This window comes from Pseudorca crassidens, chromosome 18 (genome assembly GCF_039906515.1).
Source record: "Pseudorca crassidens isolate mPseCra1 chromosome 18, mPseCra1.hap1, whole genome shotgun sequence".
NCBI classification, from domain to species: Eukaryota; Metazoa; Chordata; class Mammalia; order Artiodactyla; family Delphinidae; genus Pseudorca; species Pseudorca crassidens.
In genome coordinates, this window is record NC_090313.1 from 68,976,154 (window position 1) to 69,002,604 (window position 26,451).

The window sequence follows — 26,451 nt, forward strand, 5'->3', positions numbered from 1 at the left end:
TCCTGAATATGTGAGCCTAATAAATCACTGCTACACAGTATTTTTGTGTCATAGTTTAGGGGATGTTATGGTATTGTGTACACATGCAATTACTCTGCAAATCTTGTCATGCCTTTGGCCAAAATCCTCTGCAGTGAACAATGAATACTTCCGGTCAATTCTCCTAGGCCCAGTACAGGACTTCCAACAGTCCCTTACTGCCTGTGGATATTTGCTCTACCATTTTCTTGGACGTGCATCTAGCTGTGGTAAAACTTGCATTGTAAACCAGACTGTTAGCTTCTTTCTTTGCAGCTTTCACATTTCTTTTTGTTAGTGACTCAGAGCCAATTCTGTTTGCTAAAACATTAACAAATTGACACAAAGGTAGCCCAGAGAGGAGTAAAAAACACATGTCGAGGAACACAGCATGTCATGACAGCACTGTAGAGTGTCACTGGCTGAGAGGTACCGTCTGTCATCCTAGCTCTTACTGGACAATAGCCTCTAGAGAGCATGGTTTAAATACAGCTTAACAATATAAAGTAACAGATTGTTAAATATATCTTTCAATAAATACTTCAGAGACATACAGATCAATGCTACATGGAAGGTGAGGGGAATTAAATGGCTTATATGTGTAGTCCTCTTTCACTGGCCCACAGATGATTCTTATTTCTGGAATAAAAGCTTGAGGATTGATTACTGAATGCTCCAGAACCTTATCTTAATTTCATTTGGATTCTTGGTGATATAAAGCCCGCACAACAGTAATCTTCTGGGGACAGCTATCTTTATACATTGTTTGCTTCTTGGGTAGTAACTTAATTTGAGAAACTTGGAGCTTGCATCATCTGAGAACAAAGAGGCAAATCCAGTGATTAATAACCAAGAAATCTCTCCTGAGGTCTTTACAGCCATATTTCTACTAGGCATCTTCAGCTGGATATTCCTAGTTCCACGTTTCCCTAACTGAACGAATTATCTTTTGCTTCTACACCTTCTCCTGTTTTGATCTACCCACTTAATTAAGCCACAGACACAGGATTCATTCTGTAAGGTGACGGACTCGACCCATCTCAAGCCATTATCATTCTGGTTTAGAAGGCCTTAATAGCTCCCTTATTCACATCACCCTCCATACTTTTGTCAGAGTATTATTATTAAACACTAATAAGTTGAGAATATTTTCCTGCTTAATATTGTGTGCTAACCCCTCCCAATCAACAACGCTCAGTGCAAGGCTTCTACTCTAGGATACAAATCTAAACGCCTTAGCATGACTGATTAAGGCCTTTTACCTTCTCATTACCAGTTTTGTCTTAGTTTTTCTTACTCCCCCATGAGCAATACTGGACCATTTACAGCTTCCGAAATGTGTCATGTTTTCTCAGACCTCTTTACCTGTGCTAAAAGTATTCCCTCAATATGGTATGTCCCTCCCTTCCTCCTTTGTTCGGCTAATTCTTACTTAACCTTCAAAACTCACCTCCTTCGGGTGCCTTTCCTAACCAATCCATACTTTCATAGTCTACACAGAACTCAACCACACTGAGTGGGTGCTATCTGTTATGTGTATGTCTTCTCCACTGGGCTATAGCCTCATTCTGCAGCCTCAGCGCCTGGTACTCAGCAGGTGTGCCATGAACACCTGCTGAACGGAAGTTCAAGTCTACCCACCCAGAGTTCCCCACTCTGATTTCTTAAGGCAGGTTTGTGCGCACTCTCCCACATGCTGTTTTTTCTGGCCATGCAGCGTGGCATGTGGGATCTTAGACCCCAACCAGGGATCGAACCTGTGTTCCCTGCGTTGGAAGTGCGGAGTCTTAACCACTGGACCGCCAGGGAAGTCCCATCCCTTATGCTTCGTAAATCCTGCTACTCTAGTAGTTATATGTATTATAATCGTTTGTGTGCTTGTTATCTCCCCACAGCCTGGAAGCTCCTTCCTGGATGACTAGAAACATCCTTCTGTCTTTGTAATTCCAGTTATTAGCACGCTGCCTGGGACACAGCAAGTCCTCATAAATACTGAATAAATGAATAACCTGAAACATATTAGTTACCTCTGGATATCTCTTAATCTGAAGATTCCAGGATATCTCAGAGATTCTTGGTGAATTGCTTTCAGGTTGAGTGCTTATTGAAGAATCTATGAATTCACATGAAAGGGAACTTGGTTCTTTACATGAAATAGTCAATAAAGCCCTTTATGCATGAGTCAGCTTAATAAAGCAAGTTTTTCCTTGTATCACAACTGTGTGCATTCTGCTTTGTCTTTTTAAAGAAAGGCTTTACATTACTCTTGTGTTATTAAAAATATAAAATAAAATCTTCCAATCTTAGTCAAAGGAATGTGAGCTCTCAAATGTATATCATATTTGAGAAATGTACATTCAATTTTATCCCCTCTAGTTTTAAAGCAGTAAAACAATTATGTCTTCAAAAGATAAGTAGTAAACTAATCCCTACCAACACACTGAACTTATCGTCCCTGTTGAAGTGCTATCAGTTTGCAGCTCAGTAAACTTCCTGATTTTTATGATACTGCACCAAACATTTACCTAAATGAAAGTGTATGAGATCCAAAGGTGCTTTTCAATCACAATATCCTTTATGAATTAGACTTTCATTTATCAAAATTACAGGCAAAAAGAGGTAAGGTCTCAAAGGGCTGTCTCATTACAAGGCTTATAAACACTGTCCTTAGAAAGAATTGGTTTAACACCCAGCAAATCAAAATCTGATTGGGAAGAGAATTTATTTGAGATCATCTATCTTCAGAAGACGTGTTAGACTGAGTGCACTTCTTGGCCTCTTTAGCCATGCATCAGGAAATTAACAAGCGAGTACCACAAACCACCAGAATGCCTTAGCTTTGAAAATGTGAATTATGTGTTAAGCTGGATAGGCTGGACATACACCCTTATTTTCTAAGAAAACATTAAAATGCCATAAAATTTGAAAGGTTTCAGAATAAAAAATTCCACCAAATTATAGATTAATGAAGCCAAATCCAAAAATTACACTTATTTTCCACATCATGCTACAAATAACAAATACAGGAAAACATCCTATACACATTAGATTCCTTAGTAAGTAAATATGCTTAAAGCTCTGTATGTGAAAATGCCATCTAATATAGAATACTGCATTACATGAACTTAAATGAAGCTCCTCTTTTGTAATATTTCTCTTAATAATAAGGATCCACGTGAAACAAAGTATATTTTAAAAGTGAAGTAACGAGAAAATGATGTTTCTGTTTTTAGTACTGTTATTATACTTTAGCATTATTACTACTATAATAATAATTATTAATTATCATTTAAAATTATATTGTTATTTTAAACAAGGGTAAGTCAAAATATAGAAGTGATAAATTGGAGACATTAACTTATCTTGATAATATTCAGAGAATATGTCTAACTGGAAAGTCTGGGCAATTAAGGCAAAGAAATTTCATTTGCCCATCATGTCTTTTTCTATTGATACACATAAACAGTTAATGTAAAGAAAAATACTATAAAGTAGTTTATTTCTGTTTAAGGAATTATTCTATAGACAACTCCAAAACATCTATACCAATAAGGAAAAAAGTAATTTATAATAATAGGGAAACAATAAATCATGTCTGTGTGGTTAACGCACGAAGAGAAAAGATATAAACCCATAACAAGCCAATTTTAGTGTAGCAGGGGCTTCTTACCAGTTTTATATTATAGTTATCATTTATTTTCCATTGAGTATGGAAATATGGCTTTAATTTTCATTTATTAAAATGATACATGAACATACATGTGTATCTACCTACCTATCTACTTATCTACCTATATTATGTATATCTACTCTGTAAGAACACATTTTCCATGTTATTTGATCTGTACAATTTAAGTACATGGTGTAAGACTCATGAGCTGGCCCCTGCTTATTTAATATCTCACTAATTTACCGATTTGACCTCTTCACACTTTATATTCCCCAAGAGCTGAATGCTTCTGTTCCCAAACATGCCACACTGTTTCAGACCTTTAAGTCTGACATGTGTAATTTCTTTTACATGGAATTCTCTTACCTGCTCTGTCGTTCAGAATGCAGTTTAGTTGATTTTTCTCTTCACTGTATAAATTTTGTATCTTATAAGTCAAAATATATTATTTTTTGATATTTTTCTTAAGTCTTTTATGTAGGTATTCTCGTATTAGATTTTAATTTCCAGTGTATCGAGTGTCAAAAAAAAGTGGTAATCAATAAATATTTGTTGAGTGAGCACATGAAAATACAAACATAATTTGCATATTAATCATTTTATATGTACAGTACTTAAGAAAAGTTACTTTTCTCTTTATGTCCTTTACAGTTTCCTCATAAATGAGTAAGGTGGACTGTGTGATTCTCAATTCTTACTTTATTTTTCCTGCAAACATCCATTAAAAAAGTATTTTACAAATATATCCAGACCAATCTCCTAACCTCAGTTTCCTACCCCGTTGAAAGAGAACCAAGTATTTTTTAACTGAACTCTCACAGGATTATTGCAATGTTGAAATAGACAATGAATGCTGAAATACTGTGAAATGTGTGAATATTATTTATATAATAAGCTCTCAAAATGTTTGTTAAAATGTTGATAAAATAAACTAACAAGAGTATTAGAAGTTTACTAAGTACATAATTTAAAAATGAACAAGAATACAACCAATGCTTTATTGCTTACAATAATGCTGCCTAAGATTTATATAAAGGGGGAAAAAAGCAGGCTGACGTGAGGATTTAAAAACTCAAATAAGATAACGGATGCGTCTAAGGTCTTATTAGCACAATACCTAGTCAATAATGAGTATTCAACAAATAATGGTTTCCTTTCCTTCAATTGGGATTAATCTTCTTCCCTCCATTATGCTGTTGTAACACTGTTTATATTCATTACAAGGCAATACGAGCCTTCAACACCTCCCCTAGATCAGATAATTCCTGAAGACAGCAAGGATAGTGTGTAGGCAGGTACCATGAAGTGTTTGTAAAGCTGAATGGAGTGTAAATAGCTTACATTAAAAACTGATTTTCCCTCAATAACCATATTATTCATTTAAAGATATTATTAAATAAAATTACATAAGCATCAATATATTTGACATGCATTTTTGATTTTGTATATAGGCATCTTAAGAATATAAGTGTTCTTAATATCTTGGATAAGGAAAAAACTGCTTTCTCAACAAAGTTGATATCTCAATTTGTTTTAGAGAATTATAAAGATGAGCCATTTAATACATACTTTTCTTCCATCACTGGAAGGAAATGGGAAGAATGGAAATTTAGTCTCATTTTAATTTTATCTAAATGTAATATCAGGAAATTCTAATGTTTCTAAACATCTTGAAATCAGTTTAAGATGGCAGTCTTTTTTGGAGGAGAAATTCTTTTCAATATACACCATTTCACAACATTTTTAGCTTGGGAAATGTGTTTTGACAAAAATCTCCCCTTACGTAAGAGAAAATGCTGCAATTCATTTTCAAACCTAAATACTTCTTTTAGGAGTATTAATGACACATAAATACTTTGGGAAATTTTAAATAGACATTATTTTTTCTCATTAAAGCTGAAATCAGAGCAACAAATATCTTTACAGAACAGCACTTTTAGTAACTCCAATGATATTATTTAATTTCCACTAAAAGGAAAAGATTTTAAGATAAATACTCCCAACTAATTACATTAAATATGGTGATATGATCTTGTGCAATAATACGTATGAATCAATCTATTACTGAGAATTTTACAATTTTGAACATTTTAAACAAGATGAAAGAATGTTTTTTGTTGTATTGAGAAACCTAACACTCAAAAATGTTTTATGTCAATCTTAATGTGAGATAAAAGCAGTAGTACATACATAGAACAAACTTCACTGTAACAATCATTTACTGAAAAGTATTTTTCTTTGTAAATAATTTAAATTCAAAATTAAATTTTGCCTTTGACTTTATAGCACAGACATAGTATTTCCTTTCTTAAGTAACGTAAATGATGATGACATAGAAGGAAAGACCTGCTGAAGGCCAAGGACTGAAAAAAAAAAAATCATCTTCTGTATAGAACAGGATTAAAGAAAAAACAGTCTTTGCAATAGAAAAATCCTAATGGTAAGGACTGTTAGTGATACAGAATAAAAACACTATTTGAGGGCTTCCCTGGTGGCGCAGTGGTTGGGGGTTCGCCTGCCGATGCAGGGGGCACGGGTTCGTGCCCTGGTCCAGGAGGATCCCACGTGCCGCGGAGCAGCTAGGCCCGTGAGCCGTGGCCGCTGAGCCTGCGCCTCCGGAGCCTGTGCTCCGCAACGGGAGAGGCCACAACAGTGAGACGCCCGCGTACCGCAAAAGACAAAACAAAACAAAACAAAAAACCAACAAAACACTACTGGAAAGAATGACTGGAAAACTCAGCTCTTTTATATTTGATGTTGAGTCAGGAGCCTCACTTTATCAATACAAAATCTTTTTATGAAAGCAAGTATTTCTATAAATGAAATAGACTGTTTCTATTCAAATAAACAATTTCTATTTGTTGTTTCAAACACACTTTACGTAAAAATCTGAATAGTTATTGACTAAATTTAATTAATACAGATAAAAAATCTGGACAGTTTACACATCAAATTCTTCACTTCTTAGTTGTGAGTAATTTAGTCTGAATGCATTGGATTTAACCATGGTTCTCACTTCAATTCATTTCTGTTGACAGAGAATATATTTTGTAATTCAAAATAGATATTATCTATATCACCATAAAACTACCAAGATACCAGCTTCAAATTTATAATGAATTTGATTCAGAAATGGTAATGCTTACCTGAATCAATAACTGATATTACTATTTATGGTCCATTTTAATACATTGTTATATCACATAAAATTAGAGTACAGCATGAGTAACTTGTACAGACTTTCGACTGTTTTAAACTAGACATAAACATTACATCTGCAGGTAGGCTGTTCTCTGAAAAGCTTGAAGAACTTATTTCAATGGCAGAGTAAATATCCAGAATTAGCAATATGGACATTAATAAGATGGAATGTTCACAGATTATTATTCTAAGTGGTAAGTTCTTATTCACATTAGTTATGCTTGTAAATGATTTACTGGACTATAAGAAATAAAAGAAAATGGCTACCTAACATCAACAATTATTGCTCTGTGGAGAAGGACATCAAGGACACTTGCAAGTAAAAGAATTGGATCAATATTAACGTGATTTTCATTTCATGCTTCCCCAACTCCAGTAAGCTGACAATATACTCTGATTATGTGAACTGCCTCAGAGTAACACAGAAGAGGTTATTAGAGCAAGAGGTGGAAAGGGAATGCACTTTTTATATTGACAGGCCTGCTAATAGAGTATACTGATTTTCAAAGACATGCAATGCATTTTTACAATTTGGTTCTGACAGCAAAAACGGAATTTCATTTATTCCTAATTCAAAATATTCATATATAAGCAATATTTCTTAGAGCAGACCAACAAAGGGGATATTCATAAATAGCATTTTTAAACAGTAAAAATGCAATTAAAAAGGGTACAAGAAAATATTATTGAATTTAAGTACAGCATTATGTAACTATGAAATGCTAACTTAATAATCTTAATGGAGTAAATGTAGAAAACTGCATTCTATGCTTTTTAAGGGAAATTTGATAAGCCATATTTTAAAAATATACATGATGATAAACATAGAATCTCTGTGGTAGGAGAATATTATGTGGTAGGATTTTGATTAGCCATTAAGTTAGGGTGATTTTAAAATATTTTAAATAGGATTTCATTACATTGAAAATCACATGGCACACTTTACCTGTGGAAAAAAGTGCTAAAACATATAGAAAACTTGGGCTAGTTTGGAACCCTCTAAATATCATGAAGAGCAGAGATAATGCATTATTCATCTTCGTGACTGTCTGAGTACATAGCATAGTGTTTGGTCCTTATATTAAAGTATGCTTAGAAAAAGACCAGCAGGAATAAATACATTAAAATGGTAAAGGCAGCTATCTTGACGGCTGTCTATGAGTGACTTTTTCCCCCTTCTTTAAAATTGTTTTGCGTTTTCTGGATTTTCCACAATGACTATGTTTCTTTTCAGGAAGGAAGGAAGGGAGGGAAGGTGGAAGGAAGGAAGGAAGGAGGGAAGGAAGGGAGGGAGGGAGGGAGGGAGGGAGGGGAAAATGAACAAAGGAAAGAAACCTTTCATCCTGAGTCAAGAGGGGTAGATAGCCAATGAGTAGCAGAATGGAAGGAAGAAAGTTTTGGCATTCTTGGAATGAAAGAAAAGATGAACTGGACAGCTTGAATGAGGGCTTAAAGGGTGGGGAGACTTCCCCTGGCAGTGGATGGCATTAACCTGGGGAATGATGCTTGGTGTTTCTTTTCTAAGCCTGACACAAAATGCAGTGTGGAAAATTTACTTTAAAACTCTGAGAAATGGGGGGTAGGAGATGTTTTGGATAGATAAGCAACTGGTTCAGAGACATGGAAGGAAGACGTAATTAACAGGAATTTCTCTTTAACTATTAAAAACTGGGATAGCTAAGAGATGGTGCTGGTATAGGTTATCGAAAGCACTTTTAAAAACACTAAAGACTTTCCGGACGCGCAGGCTCAGCGGCCATGGCTCACGGGCCCAGCCGCTCCGCGGCATGTGGGATCCTCCCGGACCGGGCACGAACCCGCATCCCCTGCATCGGCAGGCGGACTCTCAACCACTGCGCCACCAGGGAAGCCCTAAAGACATTTTAAATTATGTTTTTATACATGACATTGATTGCACAGTCTGTGAACGACTCTAAGTTCACCTGTACTGATAAATCTCTGTGGATGACAGGCTGTACGAGTGGGCCAAAATTTAGCAGGTAAACTTTTAGAGAGGGGAGGTTCAATAATGCTCATACACTTGGGAAAATTCCAAATTTATCTACAGCAACACACTGTATAGGAAAATCACGGTATTTAGATTGAGATTTTGCTCTATCTACCATTTATTAGTTAGCATGCCACTTAATTTCTATAGTGTGTCATTTTCCCAAATAAAAATCCTTTAATAGCTCTGTCTATTGACAGATCCCTTCACAGTATAGTTCCAAGCAGCCTTTTCAGCTCATCTTTGTACGATCTCCCCACACTATCTTGTGTTCCATCAAGCAGCACCACTTTCATTCCCTGGACACATCATGTTGTGCGGTCCCTTCCTCCATGTTACCACCACCTCACTTACTGTCTTGGGTAGATATCCATTTATCCTTTCAAGTTTAGCTAAAATTTATTTCTTCAGTTAGCCAGCCCTCTTCACTGAGTTTGCATACCATTTTTAATACAACTTGATGAAAATATCTATCATACTGTATTTTAATTATTTATAAATGTAATTTTATGTACACTTTATAAAAATTAGTCTAAAAATATAAGCAAGATTATGAGCAGCTCCATGCCACTTAGCAATAGATCTATTACTATAATTTTGTCAGCTCCTTATCTTTAGTGGCTTTTGATGCTCTAACTGGAAATAAAGTACAGACATAAAAAACATATTTCAGAATTTGAAAATGCTGTACTTATAGACCTATTCTGTAGACTATCATACTTCAATGCTGTTATTGAAAAGGATGAATGAATGTGGTTAAAATACTGTGTATGTTGAAATGAATGAATTATCAATTAAATAAAAGACAGCAACTAAGTACAAAAAATTGTATTAATGTGGATGCTTTAAATGGAATAGGTGAAAGATATGATTCCTGTCCTCAAGTGGTTTTTCTTTTATCTCAGAATATAAAATACTTAAAATCAAAATACTTTCTGATAACTTTACAAGGTGACCTATTACCAAGTGCAAAATATTGAGGTCATTCAAAGAAGTAAGTTAGGGTCTTTTATGCCTCCATGTCTTGGAAATTTCTGTTATTAACTCTGCTCTTCCCTGCTCACCTGGTAAATTCCTAATCTTCTTTCAAGTCAGTTCATAAGTAATTATTTCTGTGAAGCTGACTCCAACCCAATAGGTCCAGCGTTAGTCACCTTCCCTGTGTTCCTTTATGAAGTACCACCTCCCTCTACGAGAACTGCTTATTTCTTTCCACTAGACCAGGATTTTTCAACCTAGGCACTGCTGATGTTTTGGGCTGGATTTTGGTTGTCATTCTGGGGAGCTGCCCAGTGAATAGTCAGGTATTCTAGCAGAATTCTTGGTGTCTACCCTTTAGATGCCAGTAGCACACGCTGACTTCCACCCCTGCTGAGACACACTGCACTAAACTATGTGCTGTGAGAAGGCAGAAATTGTGCCTCAGCCTCTGTATTCAACATTTAGTGCATGCACGGCATGGACAAGATATTCAATAAATGCTTTTAAATTAATGAAGCCACTTGATTCCTCTGAATCAGTTTAAAGCCTTCCATCTGAAGCTTCACATAAAAACAGGGGAGTTGTTAAAACCATTGTTGATATGAAAATGCTGTTACACAAAAACTTTAAAATGTGTTTTATAAGCATATTTTATAAGTCAGCATTTATATAATCCATTTAAATTATTTTAAGAGACTATAAAACCATAGGGTGAAGATAAGACTGTATTAAAATATGACACTGGCATCAAAAAAGAGCTGAAAGATGACTCCATGTATGCCTTTCTCTCGCTTGTAAAAAATTTACATCATTAACTTTTCAATAAATTATTTTAACAATAATCATATCATCTATTTCATTCCAGATATGAAGATTTAATTAATAATACACCAACTAAAACGGACATATCAATGAACAATAAGAAGACATTTGCTAGAGACTACATGGTACAAACAATAAACCACTCGGTAAAACAATCAAATCATCGTTTCCAACTATTATAAATGTAAACTCTTCAAAAACCTGAAGTCAGAAAAAAATGAAGTCAGATAATTTGAAGCTCCTGTCTCAACAACTGTATATAGCTGCACTAGTACTTTTTTATTCTCGGTGTTTTCTTATTTCTTGATGACTGCCAGTAGCACCTTACAGTAGCCATGCATACACCATCAAAACTAATTTAATTCCAGATTCACTACAGAGCTGCTTTTTATTCATCAAGGTCATATCTCGATGGCTTCACAAGCTTAGATAAATTGGGTGTTAAGCAGATACATCTCTGAGGAACCTAAGGATGTTCTCATTTGCAGTTCTCAGCATATCTTATTATTTATTGCCAAAGAAATGAATGATTAATTTTGTCATCTTTGCTCCATTTTTTTTGTTCCTCTGGCTAAAACAGCCTGCCCTCCTCTGCGAAGCCTGATCAGACCTATTTAGGATGATGGCTTTGATCGCAGACATGGAGCTTGAGATCTTAGGCTCTGATGAAACATTGCTCCACTATAATTTCATGGAAAGGGAACAGAGTCCTACATGGTAATAGACAATCAACAAAGACAACCAAACATTAAGATTTTAACTATTCTTTGACACCATAATCTTTCAGCATCAGAAATGGACCAAAATTTGTCTGGTTTAGGTTTTATTTAAACATACAAACAATATACAAAATCCTCCTTTTTCAATCATTTCCTTATTAGCTAATTTGCCCTGAAGAAGAAAGCCCTGCAGATCAGAAAATGAATTTATAGTTTAAAATATTTTCCTTATATTCTTCCACTGCTATGGTCTGTAAAATTCCCGGTAATCAATTAAATTTGCACTTGTATGAGATTTTACTATCAGAAAACACCCAAAAAACACATTCAATACATATGAAATTAGAGCATTAAACACCAGCAAAAAAAATTACATGCCTCTAGGTTTTTATTAATCACATTCCAACACTAGAGGCTGAAAAGTATATCAAATCACACCAAATCTTTTGCACATGACAACCTCATAAATTATTCAACTCATTAGTATTACTAAGAAGCATGAAAAACTCCATCAGTGTTAAGGATGTTTTCCAACTGAAAAAGGTCAACCAAAAGTTTTAATAATGAAATGGAAGAGAAAGCTTTGCAAAGCAAATATGAAGTACAATAACTGTCCTTTTTGTCTCCTTGGAAATATATCTAATTCTGATTATTTGCTCATTTAAAAGAAAGTATTGTTAATATATTTGTCTTGTGGCTCCAAATAAATTGCCTAAATAGAATGTCATGAAATTTAAATTACAGCTAAATGTTTCTGCCCATCACATTAAAGTTTAACTATAATTTAAGCTAAACTGTTTGAATTAAAGGAAAAGTCAAGTGATTCAAAACATTTTTGTTAAAACATTAAGCTTGCAAATTCAGTTTCACTTCTATTACAATACATTAATAGAGGCTCACATTCTTGAAACATAGTGTACTACAGGAACAGAGAGACATGACCAGTGATCAGATCTCAGGGATTGCTTTGATGGCCATGTAAATATTCCCTATTTAAGTAATTTTAGGTTATTCCCTCAGCTTGTACAACTTGGTTAAAATTCTGAAAACTTTGATCACTGATTCAAATACTTCTAGCCATACTGAAAGTTCCATTCATTAAATCTTTTGTTCCTAAAACAATTTTGTTGCCACAATGTAGATGAATAGAAAAAAATTTTTGACCATAGATTACTGCAGAGTTTCTGTGCATTTAATATTTAACTTTCAAGGTAGAATTTGAGATACTTTAATTATTAAATTAAGAGGAAGAAATAAATTGAATTTCAATTTGTTCTAGAAGCTCTCTCAAAATTAGTAGGTTTGTGCTATAAATATACCCTTTATCTATGCCTACACAAACCAAAACATTAAATCTTTCAGATGTTAGTCTATACACTGCCAGACTTTAAGGTACTTAAAACACATTTAAATGTTTAATGGCAGGCAGAGTGACCAGATGATGGGCTGAGTTCTGTTAGTTTTATATGAATGTTCTGGCAATATGTGCATATAAAAGCCTTTCTCTAAAATATACAAAATATGTTTTCAATTAAGTCTTTCAACATCTATTTTCATTGGATAAAGTGCTTTGTAATAATTACTGACATTTACTTCCTATTCTTCTGAGGAAATACTTTAAACATAGGTTAGAAGGCACATTAAGAGTTTGGAAGAAGATACAATGTTATGTTTTTCTCTTGGCAGTTTGTAATTCCTCCTTCTATTTCTATGTACAGATCACCCCAGGGAGTACTTTCCACTCACCTCTTCATATCCTCCATATTTTACTCCCTACTCTCTACCCACTTCTAGAAGTTCACAAATGTGAAGTCAAAGAGGTGTGCTCTAGAGTTACTTTTGGAGGTAGAATTGTTTCTGTTCTCTTTTGTCTTCCACTACCCGACCTTAACCCCAAGAATGACCACGAAGTAAATCTGGCATGGGTATCATGTAGATGTCCTGAATATTTTATGGCATACGTGTGGTCTTTGTTCTAGATACGTATAAAATAGAAACATACCTTACTTTCCTTTTATCAAAGAACACAACTCAGGAGAGATAACAGGTTTGGAATACTGCTGATGATCCACTATTTCAAATTCATAAACCACTACATATTTTAAAATACGTTCATACTACACACAGAGGATGTTTCCTATCACCTACATCTTTCATCTGTTTCAAAATCAGAATATTATTTTTTAATTTAGGTTCATTAACAGTGGTTACTATGTTACTAAAACATGACATGACAGTCTTAAAAAAAGGTCAATATAGGGGCTTCCTTGGTGGCGCAGTGGTTGAGAGTCCACCTGCCAGTGCGGGGGATACGGGTTCGTGCCCCGGTCCGGGAAGATCCCACATGCCGCGGGTTCGTTCCCTGGTCTGGGAAGATCCCACATGCCGCGGGTTCGTTCCCCGGTCTGGGAAGATCCCACATGCCGCGGAGCGGCTGGGCCCGTGAGCCATGGCCGCTGAGCCTGCGCGTCCAGAGCCTGTGCCCCGCAGCAGGAGAGGCCACAGCGGTGAGAAGCCCACATATCGCAAAAAAAAAAAAAAGTCAATATAAAAAAATTTAAATATGTTTCTTATAAGCTTTGACACTGGTTTAATAATAAAGACATTTTACAAATTGAACATACAAAATAAGGCATCCATTTTTATAGAAAACCAAAAGGAATATTTTTCTAACAGACCCTTTCTAAAAGCAACCTGTAGAACATTGAATGTAGTAATAATGTGAATCCTATATAATTAAGGTATTGGCAACACAGTGTCACTAATAATATCACTCTAGCCTAACCCCTGTTACAAGGTGTCTTTAGATGTTTCTAATTTCTAATGAGATGAATTCAAGATGAATTGATGAAAATGCCTAAATGGTTGGGAATATGAAATGAAGTTAAAAATTTTTAAGTTCATATTATAAAGCATGCCACTTTAAGTAGATATTTCTAAGAATCTCTTCTGTAGAACATAAAGATAATAACTCATTTTAAGTTGGTGCTAAATCCTTAGGTGCTAGAATCCTTAGGTGATTTTTTTTGAGTTGATTAAAGAAATCCCCTACAGTACAAGTCAACTATAATTTTTTTTTAAAGCATATTCTCTCCTGCAGTTACTTTTACTGTATAAAGTTACTTTTTAACTTTATCAATATTTTCCCTGTTCAATCCATCAAGAACATGAATGGCAACCTGTGTTATATATTAGGGTAAATTTTAAAACATATGGCTCATTTATTACTCTCAAATAAATAAAAATTAAAATAATAAAAACCCAAGTGATTGTGAGAACAAAAGTAGTCAATAACAAAAACATATGGACAGTGTTCAATAACGTTATTTTCTGAGTGTATATGGTTTATAAAATTATATTATCAATCAAACTTAAACTTTTTAGAGCATTTAAAAATAGGTAAACTGGGCTTCCCTGGTGGTGCAGTGGTTAAGAATCTGCCTGCCAATTCAGGGCACATGGGTTCGAGCCCTGGTCTGGGAAGATCCCACAGGCCGCGGAGCAACTAAGCCCGTGCGCCACAACTACTGAGCCTGTGCTCTAGAGCCTGCGAGACACAACTCCTGAAGCCCGGACGCCTAAAGCCCGTGCTCTGTAGCAAGAGAAGCCACCGCAATGAGAAGAGTAGCCCCCGCTCACCGCCACTAGAGGAAGCCCGCGCGCAGCAACAAAGACACAATGCAGCCAAAAATAAATAAATAAATTTTAAAAAAGTAGGTGAACAGAGAGAATAGCCCTATGCATACTTCTTGGTGGATAGCAATCTAAAGTAGCAGGGTTTTTATTTAATTACAAAAAGTATTTTGATATTTACTATTTATTGTACATTTTATAAAGGACAACTTAGGGTGCAGTTCTACTGTAGTGTGATAATGGATGATATCTTTAATGTTGGATGGTCTTTTTCAAACTTTATTTGCAATCCATTGGAGGGCTGGGAACCTAATGGGCATACTGAGGCACGATTTATTTATTAAACTGAAAATAACAGAATAGAATAGGGTTAAACTACAGAATGCCATGTAATGAGATTATCAGTAAGACATTTGTTTCAGTTAAATACACAAGTATGTGCATGTGTATATGTATATACATAACAGTACACATATTTGCCTATATATTTCACGTATATATTTATATTCACACAGTATGCATATGTATATATACACACATACACACACAAATTATACGTAAAAATATATAAATCTGAATACACACTTACAGTAGTACATTGTTTTTTCCACGTTGGGTGAAAAAGTTTGAAAGATCAAAGTCTGAAAGACGCTGAAAAGGAAAATGATTTTACTCTTGTTTTAGGCTCTATGAGAAGGATGCTGGGTAATAACCAACTATGTAGAGGCTTCTAATCTATCACAGAGAAGCTGAAGAGTCTAACATACATCAAGTGGGAGAAATATTGGGTTGACTGAGTATAACTTAAATGATGCTGAAGGATAAAGCAGAACATAACATTTTTGGCTTATGACATGGAGAATTTTAAATGCTAGTGAAAAAAAAGAACTATCAACCACAAAGAGTCACCTCACATCCAGGAGTATTTTTGTGTGAGAGGCACTGGTACTCACCATATTCTATTGCAGCTTTGAGCAATGCTTCAGCATGAGTGGAGCCAAATGCATTACGGACAAACCGTCTCCTTCGACGAAGATCATCTTCCCAGTAATCCAAACGCCAGAAATCGTGCAGTTGGCTAAGAATGGGAAGATAAAAAACAATAATAACTATTAATAATGATGTATAACTGGAAGTACATTTTTTCAAGTTATATACGTTCACAGACTGCTTACACAATAAATTTTAAAAGCTTTGCACATTTTCTTTTTATAAGGATTAAATATTTTCTCTATTCAATTCATCAGGAACATGAATGACATTACATATTATAAACTATGGTAAATTTAACTCTTCTAAATTAATAACTAATACAGTTAAATCTTTATTTCTTTGGTCTCATTGGAAAATTAAGATAACTTTTGAGATATCTATGTTTTACAACTGTGTTTATATACATATGTTTCCTCTACAAATGAACAAAACTTAAAATAGTAACATTCTCATATTTTAGGCATTATAACATTCAGCTCTGCTTTCTTTACAATGTTCTTCCTTCTACTGAAAAGATTCATCACTGGGCGTTTAGTAACAAATGCAGCATCAAATTACAAGTATTAATGGCACAGTTTGCATTCTTTTACACTGTTTTTAACAAGGCTTGTAAATCACAGGATAGACCTCACTACAAATAGTTCACAATTTAATGACCATGGTTTCTTAGTACACTGAATTAAGAACTATAAAATATTGCCCACTTGGATTTGGTGGAAGAATGATTAAAATAATGTGCTGAAATATTCATTGAAATAATTCCCTACTGCCCACAGCAACATGAGAAAAGTGCAATTTTATCCATTATTAATAATACTGAATTAGAGCTGCAAAAAAATGCCAGTACGTGGTAATTGTCTTGGTAAATTATTATTCTAACGCTAACAGAGTCCTTGGATGAATTTACAGCTTTCAGTTAATATAAACCATTAACAGCCATGGCCATCGTTGGTAACACTGTCTAAACTATGTTACACTTTAAACAATATTAAAAATCTACAAGATATTTCAGAAACTACTGAAATATGTTCATTGTATATCAATGGAACATTTCATGGTATCATTTTTGTTTTCAATTTAATTTTAATAAACAGTGATAAATGCTACTGCTTGAGAAGTCTGTCTTTTTCTGTATAGTATCTGGAATAATATACTCAAAAGATAAAATTCTAATTTTCTTGAGCAGCACTATTCATAAAAACATATAAAATGCTTTCATAGAAGATTTGATTTCAGTTTTTATTTTGATATTTTACTGTAGGAGAACACTGTGTTTGATTAAGATGGAAACTATATATTTTGCTCATCATTATCTCTCTAGCACAACGTCTGGCACATACTATGTTTTTAATAAATATTCAATGAATTAATTAAAACAATTTTTTTTTACTTTGAAAATCTACAGAGAAGTATAGTCAGTGAGAACAATAATTTACTTCTGAAAAAAATTTAGATTTTATGGCTATTTAATTTTGTTTTCTATAGCTTAATTGTAAAAGAATATATCAATATAAGGGATATATAAAAAGAACATTAAAATTATAATCATTTAAAGTATAATTTAATATACTTGTTTTTCTAAACATAATAATTATAATTTTATTTTTCTGTCAAAATAATGATTATCTGGTGATTAATTATTATGAGTAGTGTACCTCTGTCATTAATTTAAAATAGGAAAATTTCTATCCCTACAAATACAGATTAATCCTAGTAGTTTAAAGAAGAAAATGCTAAAAGCTTGCTATAATGATTTTCCTTAAAAGTATGTTAAAATTAAGTAACTGAATTCACTAGGAGAGACCTGAGATGTAATGTTTTCTCAAATTCCTGACCACAGACATACTTTCCTCTATTCCTCCCATTAAGAACAACTAAAAAAAAAAATTTATACGCTACATATAAAACAAACGTAACAAAACTCTGAAATGTGGGGAGCAGAAGGCAGACTGGCTAAGGACCACAGGGCCCAAGGAACAACAAAGTGGTGAGTTCCCTGGGTTATCTTTTTGTCTCATATACCCTAGATTTGGAGGCAAAGAAGCTAGCAACCCAGATCGACCAACAGGTACAGACAAAAAAAAAAAAAAAAAGCCCCAACAAAAGCATGTTTCTCTAGCCGAAAGACCAGGAAAAGGGCATCCTAGGAAGCCAGGAAACTTTTAGACAATTATTTCCTCCAGCCAAACACCACAGAAAAACTATGCCTCTCATTCCCCCACACACACAATAGCAAAGGATGAGAGGGGAGCCTAGATCTGAAGCCTCCTGATGGTGTAATGAGGCGCCCTAACATCCAAACTGGGGTGGCATCAGAGAAGGTCATATAGGGAGCCAGGACTTTCACCTCTGCTGGCTGATGACAAGGTACCCCACCCTCAAGGAGTCACTCGAGACCATATGGAGAGACTGGATTCCCACGCCCTGTGGTCAGTAATGAGGCATCCTTCTCTCTTCCCACTGGGGTGGGTTGGGAGGAGACATAGTAGAGAGTCAGGACTTTTACTACTAACCAGCAGCAATGAGGCCACCCCCATCAGTGGATACCACGTGGGGAGCTGGAACTCCCACCCCTGCCAAGCCATCATGAGGAGCTACTCACTCCCTGGATGTCAGCGGAAGGGAAGCGGGGAACCTAGATTTCTATCTCCACCTGGCATTGAAGAGGCAGTGCGCCCCACTTGTCCTGGTGGAGTAATGTCAGAGAAAAGTCAGCTAAAATAGAAGATTTGAATGAGATAAAAATATCTCAGAAAATCAAAAAAAAAAAAATCCAGGTTTCGATCTCAAATTACTTGTCATACCATGAACCATGACAGCATATTTCACATTCAAAGCTATGGTGGCCAGAGGAAGTGTAAAAGTTTTGTTATGTGCTAAAAGAACTGTCAACCCAGAATCCTATAACGAGTGAAAATATCCTTTAGGAATAAAGGAGAAATGAAAATATTTTCAGATGATGAAAAAGATTTGTCAGCCTCAGAGCTAGTCTAAAAAAATGGCTAATAGCAATCATGTAAACATAAGGGAAGCAATAAAAGAAGGAACATTGGAACATCAGGAAGGAAGAAAGGACATAAGCAAAGTATAAGTAAATATAATAGGATTTCCTTTTCCTCTTGAGTTTTGTTAATTATGTTTGGCTGTTGAAGCAAAAATTATAACACTGTCTGATGTGGTTCTAATTGTGGGTAGAGGTAATAGTCAAGACAAATATAAATGAGGGAGGGTAAAGGAATGTAAAGGGAGGTGAAGTTTCGATACTTCACTTGGAGTGGTAAAATGACACCACCAGTAGACTGTGATGAGCTATGTAGATATGATGTAATAATTAGAGCAACCACTAAAAAAGCTATACAAAGCCATGTGCAAAAAGTCACTATAGCTAATTAACTATCAGAAAGAGAAATCTGATACATTTACAACTGTATCAAAAAGAATACCTAGGAGTAAAGAGGCGAAAAGGCCTGTACAATGAAAACTAAGACACTGAATAAAGAAATTGAAGAAGACATAAAAAAGTGGAAATATAATCCTTGCTCATGGATTGAAAGAATTGATATTGTTAAAATGTACATGGCTACCCAAAGCAATCTACAGATTCAATACAATCTCCATCAAAATTCCAATGGCATTTTTCACAGAAATAGAATGAAGAATCCTAAACTTTGTATGGAACCACAAAAGGCCCAAATAGACAAAGCAATTTTGGGAGAGAAGAGCAAAGCTGTGGCATCACACTCCCCGATTTCAAACTATATTACAAGGCTATAGTAATCAAGACAGTATGATATTGACATAAAAACAGACACACAACTTAATGAAACAGAATAGAGAGCCCAGATATAAACCCATGTATTTATGATATTTACGGCAAAGGAGCCAAGAATATGCAATGGGGAAAGGAAAGTCTCTTCAAAAAATGGTGTTGGGGAAACTGAACAGTCACATGCAAAAGAATAAAACTAGATCAGTCTTACACCATACATGAAACTCAACTAAAAATGGGTCAAAGACTTTAAAACATAAGACCTGAAACCACAAAACTCTTAGAAGGAAACACAGGCAGTAAGCTCCTTGACATTTGTCTTGGCAATGATTTTTTTGGATTTGACACAAAAAGCAAAGGCAACAAAAATAAAATAAACAAGTGGGATTATATCAAACTAAAAAGCTTCTGCAGAGAAAAAAAAAATCAGTAAAATGAAAAGACAACCTACCAAATGAGAAAAAATATATTAGCAAACAATATATCTGGTAAACAATATAATATCCAAAATGTATAAAGAACTCATAAAACTCAAAAACAACAATAAAAACACCAAACAACCTGATTAAAAAGTGGGCAGAGGATCTAAATAGACCACAACAATGAAAAATTTTCATCTGTAGTTTCTAAAATCCATTATCCTCTCTTTTTTTTTTTTGAGGGAAGCAAGGATTGGGAAAATTTAGATATTTGTTCTCTGATTTTTCTTCTAGTATTTTCCCCATTTTCTATGTGGAAATTAACCTAATATTACTGAGAGTCCAGTCTTTGATAATATTTGGGGTTTTCAATATTTGAACAGACATAAACTCTTAAAAAAAAAACAACTTTGTTTCTTTCAAACCACAATTGTTTTTCTATTTATAGCTTAAAGATAGTGGAACTGAGTATAGATAAAATAACAATAGGTACTGAGAGTTGTGCTTTCAACTCTCAATAACATTAAACAGTATCATTCATTAAAATGGATACTCACTTATTTCCTTCTCTCCTTCCTTCAATGTTTCTATTCAAAAAGATATTTACTGAGTACTTATCCTGTGTTAGGCAATGCTCTTGGTGCTGAAGATATAACATCATAATATGTATAATAAGATATACTCCTTTCCTTTTATTCTCACTCACACATTCTTCACTCTGCTTTCCCACTGAAATTTAATATATATTATTGACCCTTTAACTAAATCGCTCCTCTACCATTCCACCTATTTAATATTTCAACATAATAAGATACACTTTGCCATATTCTTCTGTAATATGTGAGGCATTCCAGGAAAAAAGATAATAATAGAGACTACTCTAGTAAGTTTTAACTCTAGATGTGATTGTTATTAATAATTTGTAAGCACAATCAAAAATTTTTACTCTGTGATATGCCTATTTTGGTCAGTATATTTTGAGTACTCTGAGAGGTTCTTTTAATACCCTAAGTTAGGTTGACAAGCACTTCTCTTCTTGAAGGAGGGCTAATTTAGATTTCCTGCACTTGGAGAGCATCCAGGTGGACACATACAGAAGCCACTGTGCCATCATCTCCATGGTTGTGCAGGTAGTCATGCTGCACTGAAATTCTGCTTGGATTTGCAAGTTTTTAGCAGTGATAGTCTCATATGTGATACCTCTAATGATGTCACCTGGGAGGATGAATGTGATATCATATGTATTATTTCCCACTATTTATTTATTTTGGTCCTTACATCTATGTTTCTGCCTTTCATGACTGAATTACAGAAACATTGAGTATCATATGTATGTTTTGTTCAGGAGTGTGATTTTACAAGTATAGCACATAATTGCTAGAAAAGAGGAGGTAAAGAGCCAGTAACTAATGAAGGGAAGATTCCCAGTTAGGTTGTATTATGATAATTAATGTTACTATTGATGTAATGGTGTTCATTAATTAGAATTTGGTGGTATTTTAGCATAAATAGGGTTCAGGAAGTCATAATTTTCCTCCATGAAATTTTTGATAGTTATATTTTAGACTTACGAGAATGCACTTAATTTTCTTAAAAGGGGTCCCTCCTCCCCTTCCAGGAATCAATCACCTTCATAAGCTGGAGGGAAAACTGAATTTACCTGGTAAAGAATAACTGAACTGTTAATTGGTTACTTGATATTTGATAACAAAAACTACCCAGTGGAATAGAGAAAAGAGTGAAAGGAACAAAGGAATATCTTGCTAAACATACACACAAAATTCAGTAAGAACTCGAATCTCTGCTTGGCTAAAGAACTGGTGGTGATCACTGAGGTCAAGACTTCTGTGCATGACTTCTAATCCTACCAAGAACGACCAAAAACACAAATGCTAACTGAGAGACTAGTAGTTAAAAATTGTTATCCTCTCCTCCTCTGGACACACTGTAGATTACACTCCTCTATCTGTTTTGAAATAAGGCATGCCCATGTGACTTTCCTCAGCTAATAAAATGTGAAAGGTGAGTCACTTCCAGACAAAAGTTTTAAGAGCCAATGAAAATTTGCCATGTTCCCTTCCCTCCGCTGTAGGAATGAAGAAAATAAGCATGGATGTGGAGTCTCCACCATTTTGTATCCCTGAGTGACTTCGAGGGGCAGAGCTTCCCCATGGTTCCACGCAGAACATGTAGTATGAGTGAGAAATAAACTTCTCTTGTGTTGAACTTCTGAGATTTGAAGGTCCCATGTCACTGTAGTAAATAACCCCAGAATTGAGTAAGTTCCTAGAATAATAATACTTACAGAAGGACTAGTATTTACTGAGAGATTATTGTATTCCAGGTACTTTTCTAAGCATTGCATATGTATTAAGTCGTTTACTCTTCATAAATTCCCTTTAAGATAAGTGAACTCATTTTACAAATTAAGAAATGGAGACACAGGAAGGCTAAGTGATGTGCCCAAGATTAAGCAACCAGTAGGTGGCAGAAGAAGTATCTGTCCTCAGGCTGGCTGACTTTCTAGCTCATGCCACACTGGCCTCTAACTGTAAAGAGAGCAAGCAAGGAAACAAAATATCTTGAGGATATTACACTTAAAGCACCAGCACAGCTGATTCCTGCTTCTTTATAATCAGAACTAATTATTCTGAATGAAAAATGATAATTGTGAAGTAGATGGAATGCTCTGTGTATATTGCATATGTTCATTCCTTTAGTCAACAAATATTTATTGAACACCTAAGAGCCAGGGATAGGCTAAGTACTAGACTTCCATAGATGAATAAACTGACATGATTTGTGCCTTTGTGCAGCTTTCAGTCTATTTCATAATTTAAATAAATAAACTTATAGTTAATTTTTTGTAAGTGTTAAGAAGGAAACAGATGAGATACTCTCTTTAATAAAAATGGGGAACCAACTGACTGCATAAGTGAATGTACAAGTAAACAAGTGTGAGTATGCTAATGAAACATGGTTACAAAGTATGTTGGCAAAACAAACTCTGTATTTATTGGCACTCTTAGTTCTCCTTCATAAGAAAAATCATCAGCCTTTTATTAACAGGTCTTGTGGGTTATTTAGTCAATTCCTAGTAACATATATTACCTCAATGCTGTAAGTGTGTGTGTGTACACATACACACACACATACACATTTGATATATGCCTTAAGCCATTAATACTGTTCTGACTCTCTTATGTATTACTAAGCACTTCTTCCAGTCTCCTTTCTCTGATACACTTACATCCTCTCTGACCTGAGGTCATGTATTATATCTGATAATTTAATTACAAATTGATTGTGAAGCTCCTGAAAGATGCATTCTTCCTGTCTTTGAAAAGTGTACTCTCACATCCTGACACTGTAAAGTCATATTTCACAAAGCCAAATCCTAGTCTTCAGGCCAGTCTTTCCAAGTCAGGCTAGTTTGTTCTCTCTCCCTGTATTACTGAACCTGGAAGGAAAGATAGGATTCCAAAAACACCACTGGGGACGCGTTACAGCTGTCTGTCTATATCATTTGTTCCCATGCATATCAGTGGGGAGTAGTTACTGTGAATGATGATTCTTGAGAAACTCTATGAAACATTTTGGATTCACAGAGAGGGAGATAGTGATTGATGAACATATGTGAATTAAACTAGGTTTCCAATTAACTATAATGAAGCTTTAGATGAAAAAATAGTGAATATTATTAAAGTGTGTGTTAGATTGCATAAGCCATATTTAATAGTGAGAAAAGTTTTGTTAGCAGCCAAATCAGACATCTTAAAGGCATGAAAAAGAAAGTGGGTAGGAAAGTAAACTTTTTGTCTAAAATTTTGTTTCCATTACAGGTTTCTTATTTTGACCCAAGTTGTGATCTAACTTTCTGCTAATGTTTCTGTTCTCTCTGGATGGTCCCATATGTAGCTTATGCTACCTTCTCCCTTCCTTTCCCCTTGTACTGTTTACTGCAGCAGCGATCCATTGTACTTCTTTGCATCACATTTGCTCCTAATTTCCTTTTTTATCAAAAAAAGGAAAAGGCAATATCATTTGGTTAAAATATGATAGTATAATCTTAGTCACAGTGCATGAAAAATAAAGCCTTTCAGAATAAAATATACTACAAAAGAAAATTCTTAGTTTATTTAAGGTGACCTTTGAAAAGCCATGTTGATGTTGTCCATTAATTTTAAAGAGAGATATATTTATACTGTAAGTTTGAAGGCAGACAAATGTCTATTTGATAAAGGGCAGAGCAAATCATTCAAGAAAAAAATCATTGCGTCCTTAAAATAATATCTGAGGGCTTATATTTCTTTTTTATTTATTGTTGCAGAATGAAAATTCTCCTAATAGAGTACTGGATGTTTTGTTTGATTCTTTAATTTGCTTTTTCTTTTCTTCTCTTTTCTTATGGAAAGCAGTTTTCTGGGGACAAAAAATATTTAGGTGACTCCTTTTGCTTTTTGGGTGTACCACCACTCCCTATGAGCCTGGTTTTCTGGTATTGTAAGGAATACAGTGGTTTTATAGTATTTAAGGGATAGTCTTCCATGTGAAAATGATAGATGAGAAAAATAATCCCCTAAGCATCTGGTCAGGTTCCATACGCTACTGCAAGACACCAGAGCAGCTATTGTGTGTTGTGTAGGAAACTGGGCTCAATTCTTACAAAATACTTATTTACCATGTTTGTAAATTCTGAATCTCCACTAAAGGAGGAGGAACAAATTTAGGAGTTGAGTATCCAGACAGATCAGTAGAGTTGGTTCTCGAACTTTCCTTAATCTAGAGCTGAAGAGGAAGAGCCTCCCAACAAGAATTCCACTAACTCCTTTCTTGTAACAGTTACATTTACTAACGAGGTTGCCTGGTAGGATCAGAAAAGGTTTGGTTCCAGCAAATGGAAAGATTTTAATGATAAACACTTTATGGGACATCTTCCTTTTTATAACTTTCACTTCTTAAACTCTTTCACTTTATTAACATTTGAAAAGAAGTAGTGGCTCCAAATCATGAATTAAATAAGGAGGCAGGGCTGGAAAGTAGAAAAGAGAAATAGTTTCCAAAAAGAAAAAAAAATAAATAACTTTATTCAATGAGCTCTCTATGACCCACCTGATCAGCAAATGTTGAATTGCATTTTCACTCTTTGTCTTTAACCAACTACTCTTCTGGCTCAGGCTTTATTTATTTATTTACTTTTGGGCAGCAACATACAAAGCTTTTTAGTGAATAGCTACACTCCTTTTTATACATTTCCTTTTCCAGTAGAGCTAGTCTCAATTTAAGCAGTCTTAGGGCAGCAATAATTACTTTTATCTTAATTAGGAAAATTGTAAAATTCCTTGTGAAACACTTAATTCTATACAGCAATTCTATCCTACTTGACGAAAGCAGATATTCTTTCATCCTAATAATTACTGCTGTGGTGAATAGGCTTAATTATTTTTAGAAATTATAATTAAAAATTCTTCCCCATAAGACAGAAATTGATCACTATAAGAAATCACAGGAAAGGATTTGCTTAACTTTGAGGAATATCCTTATGCTACATAGTACAATTTTCAATTATCTTTAAAATTATATCTATTACTGCAAAGTAAATGTTTTTTCAATAGCGTAAAATATTTCATATAAAATGTATCTTATTAGTTATATAACATTTATTGATACATGCCTGCTTGGTATTATTTAAAATTAAGTTTATGATTTTCACTGTTGCATTCTCTAAACCTCAGTTACTTCATTTACAAAATGGGGATGAATAAAGCCTACATTATAGAATTGTTGTAAGGAATGTATTTAGAGTGTTCAGCCCAATGCATGGTACACAGAAGTCAGCAGCAGGAGCAGGAGGCAGCATAGTTAGAAAAAGGTTCAAATCCCAGCCCTGACACTCACTATGTAAATGACAACCTGTCTATTAGTTTTTTTATTTACACGGGAGTAATAGTTCTCATTAATGCTCTCCATTCAGTGCTTGCTACAAGTCCACCAATAAATAGTAGTTATATCAGCTGTTATACAACTTTAAGTGTATACAGTTTTGCATTTCTATCAAACTAAAACAAGAAGTTTTCCAGAAATTCAGATATAGTTTTGAAAGGTCTAACATTTTTTAATGCAACATTTAACTGCAGTGACAGATACGCAGAAGTAAATCTTTTAGTCTGCTCTGCAGGGTCCATGGAGTGCCCCTCTTTCCAATATCATCACCCTTA

General features: G+C 34.6%; 1 protein-coding gene across 7 annotated transcripts in view; it reads right to left on the minus strand.

Annotated features, from left to right (window-relative positions):
* NBEA (neurobeachin) overlaps positions 1 to 26,451 on the minus strand; it is a 630,249-nt gene that overhangs the window by 224,219 nt on the left and 379,579 nt on the right. For all 7 annotated transcript variants that reach the window (XM_067713386.1, XM_067713385.1, XM_067713382.1 and 4 more), the window contains one exon: positions 16,006 to 16,130. In XM_067713386.1, the coding sequence (XP_067569487.1) occupies positions 16,006 to 16,130 (125 nt within the window). The remainder of the gene's footprint in view (positions 1 to 16,005; positions 16,131 to 26,451) is intronic.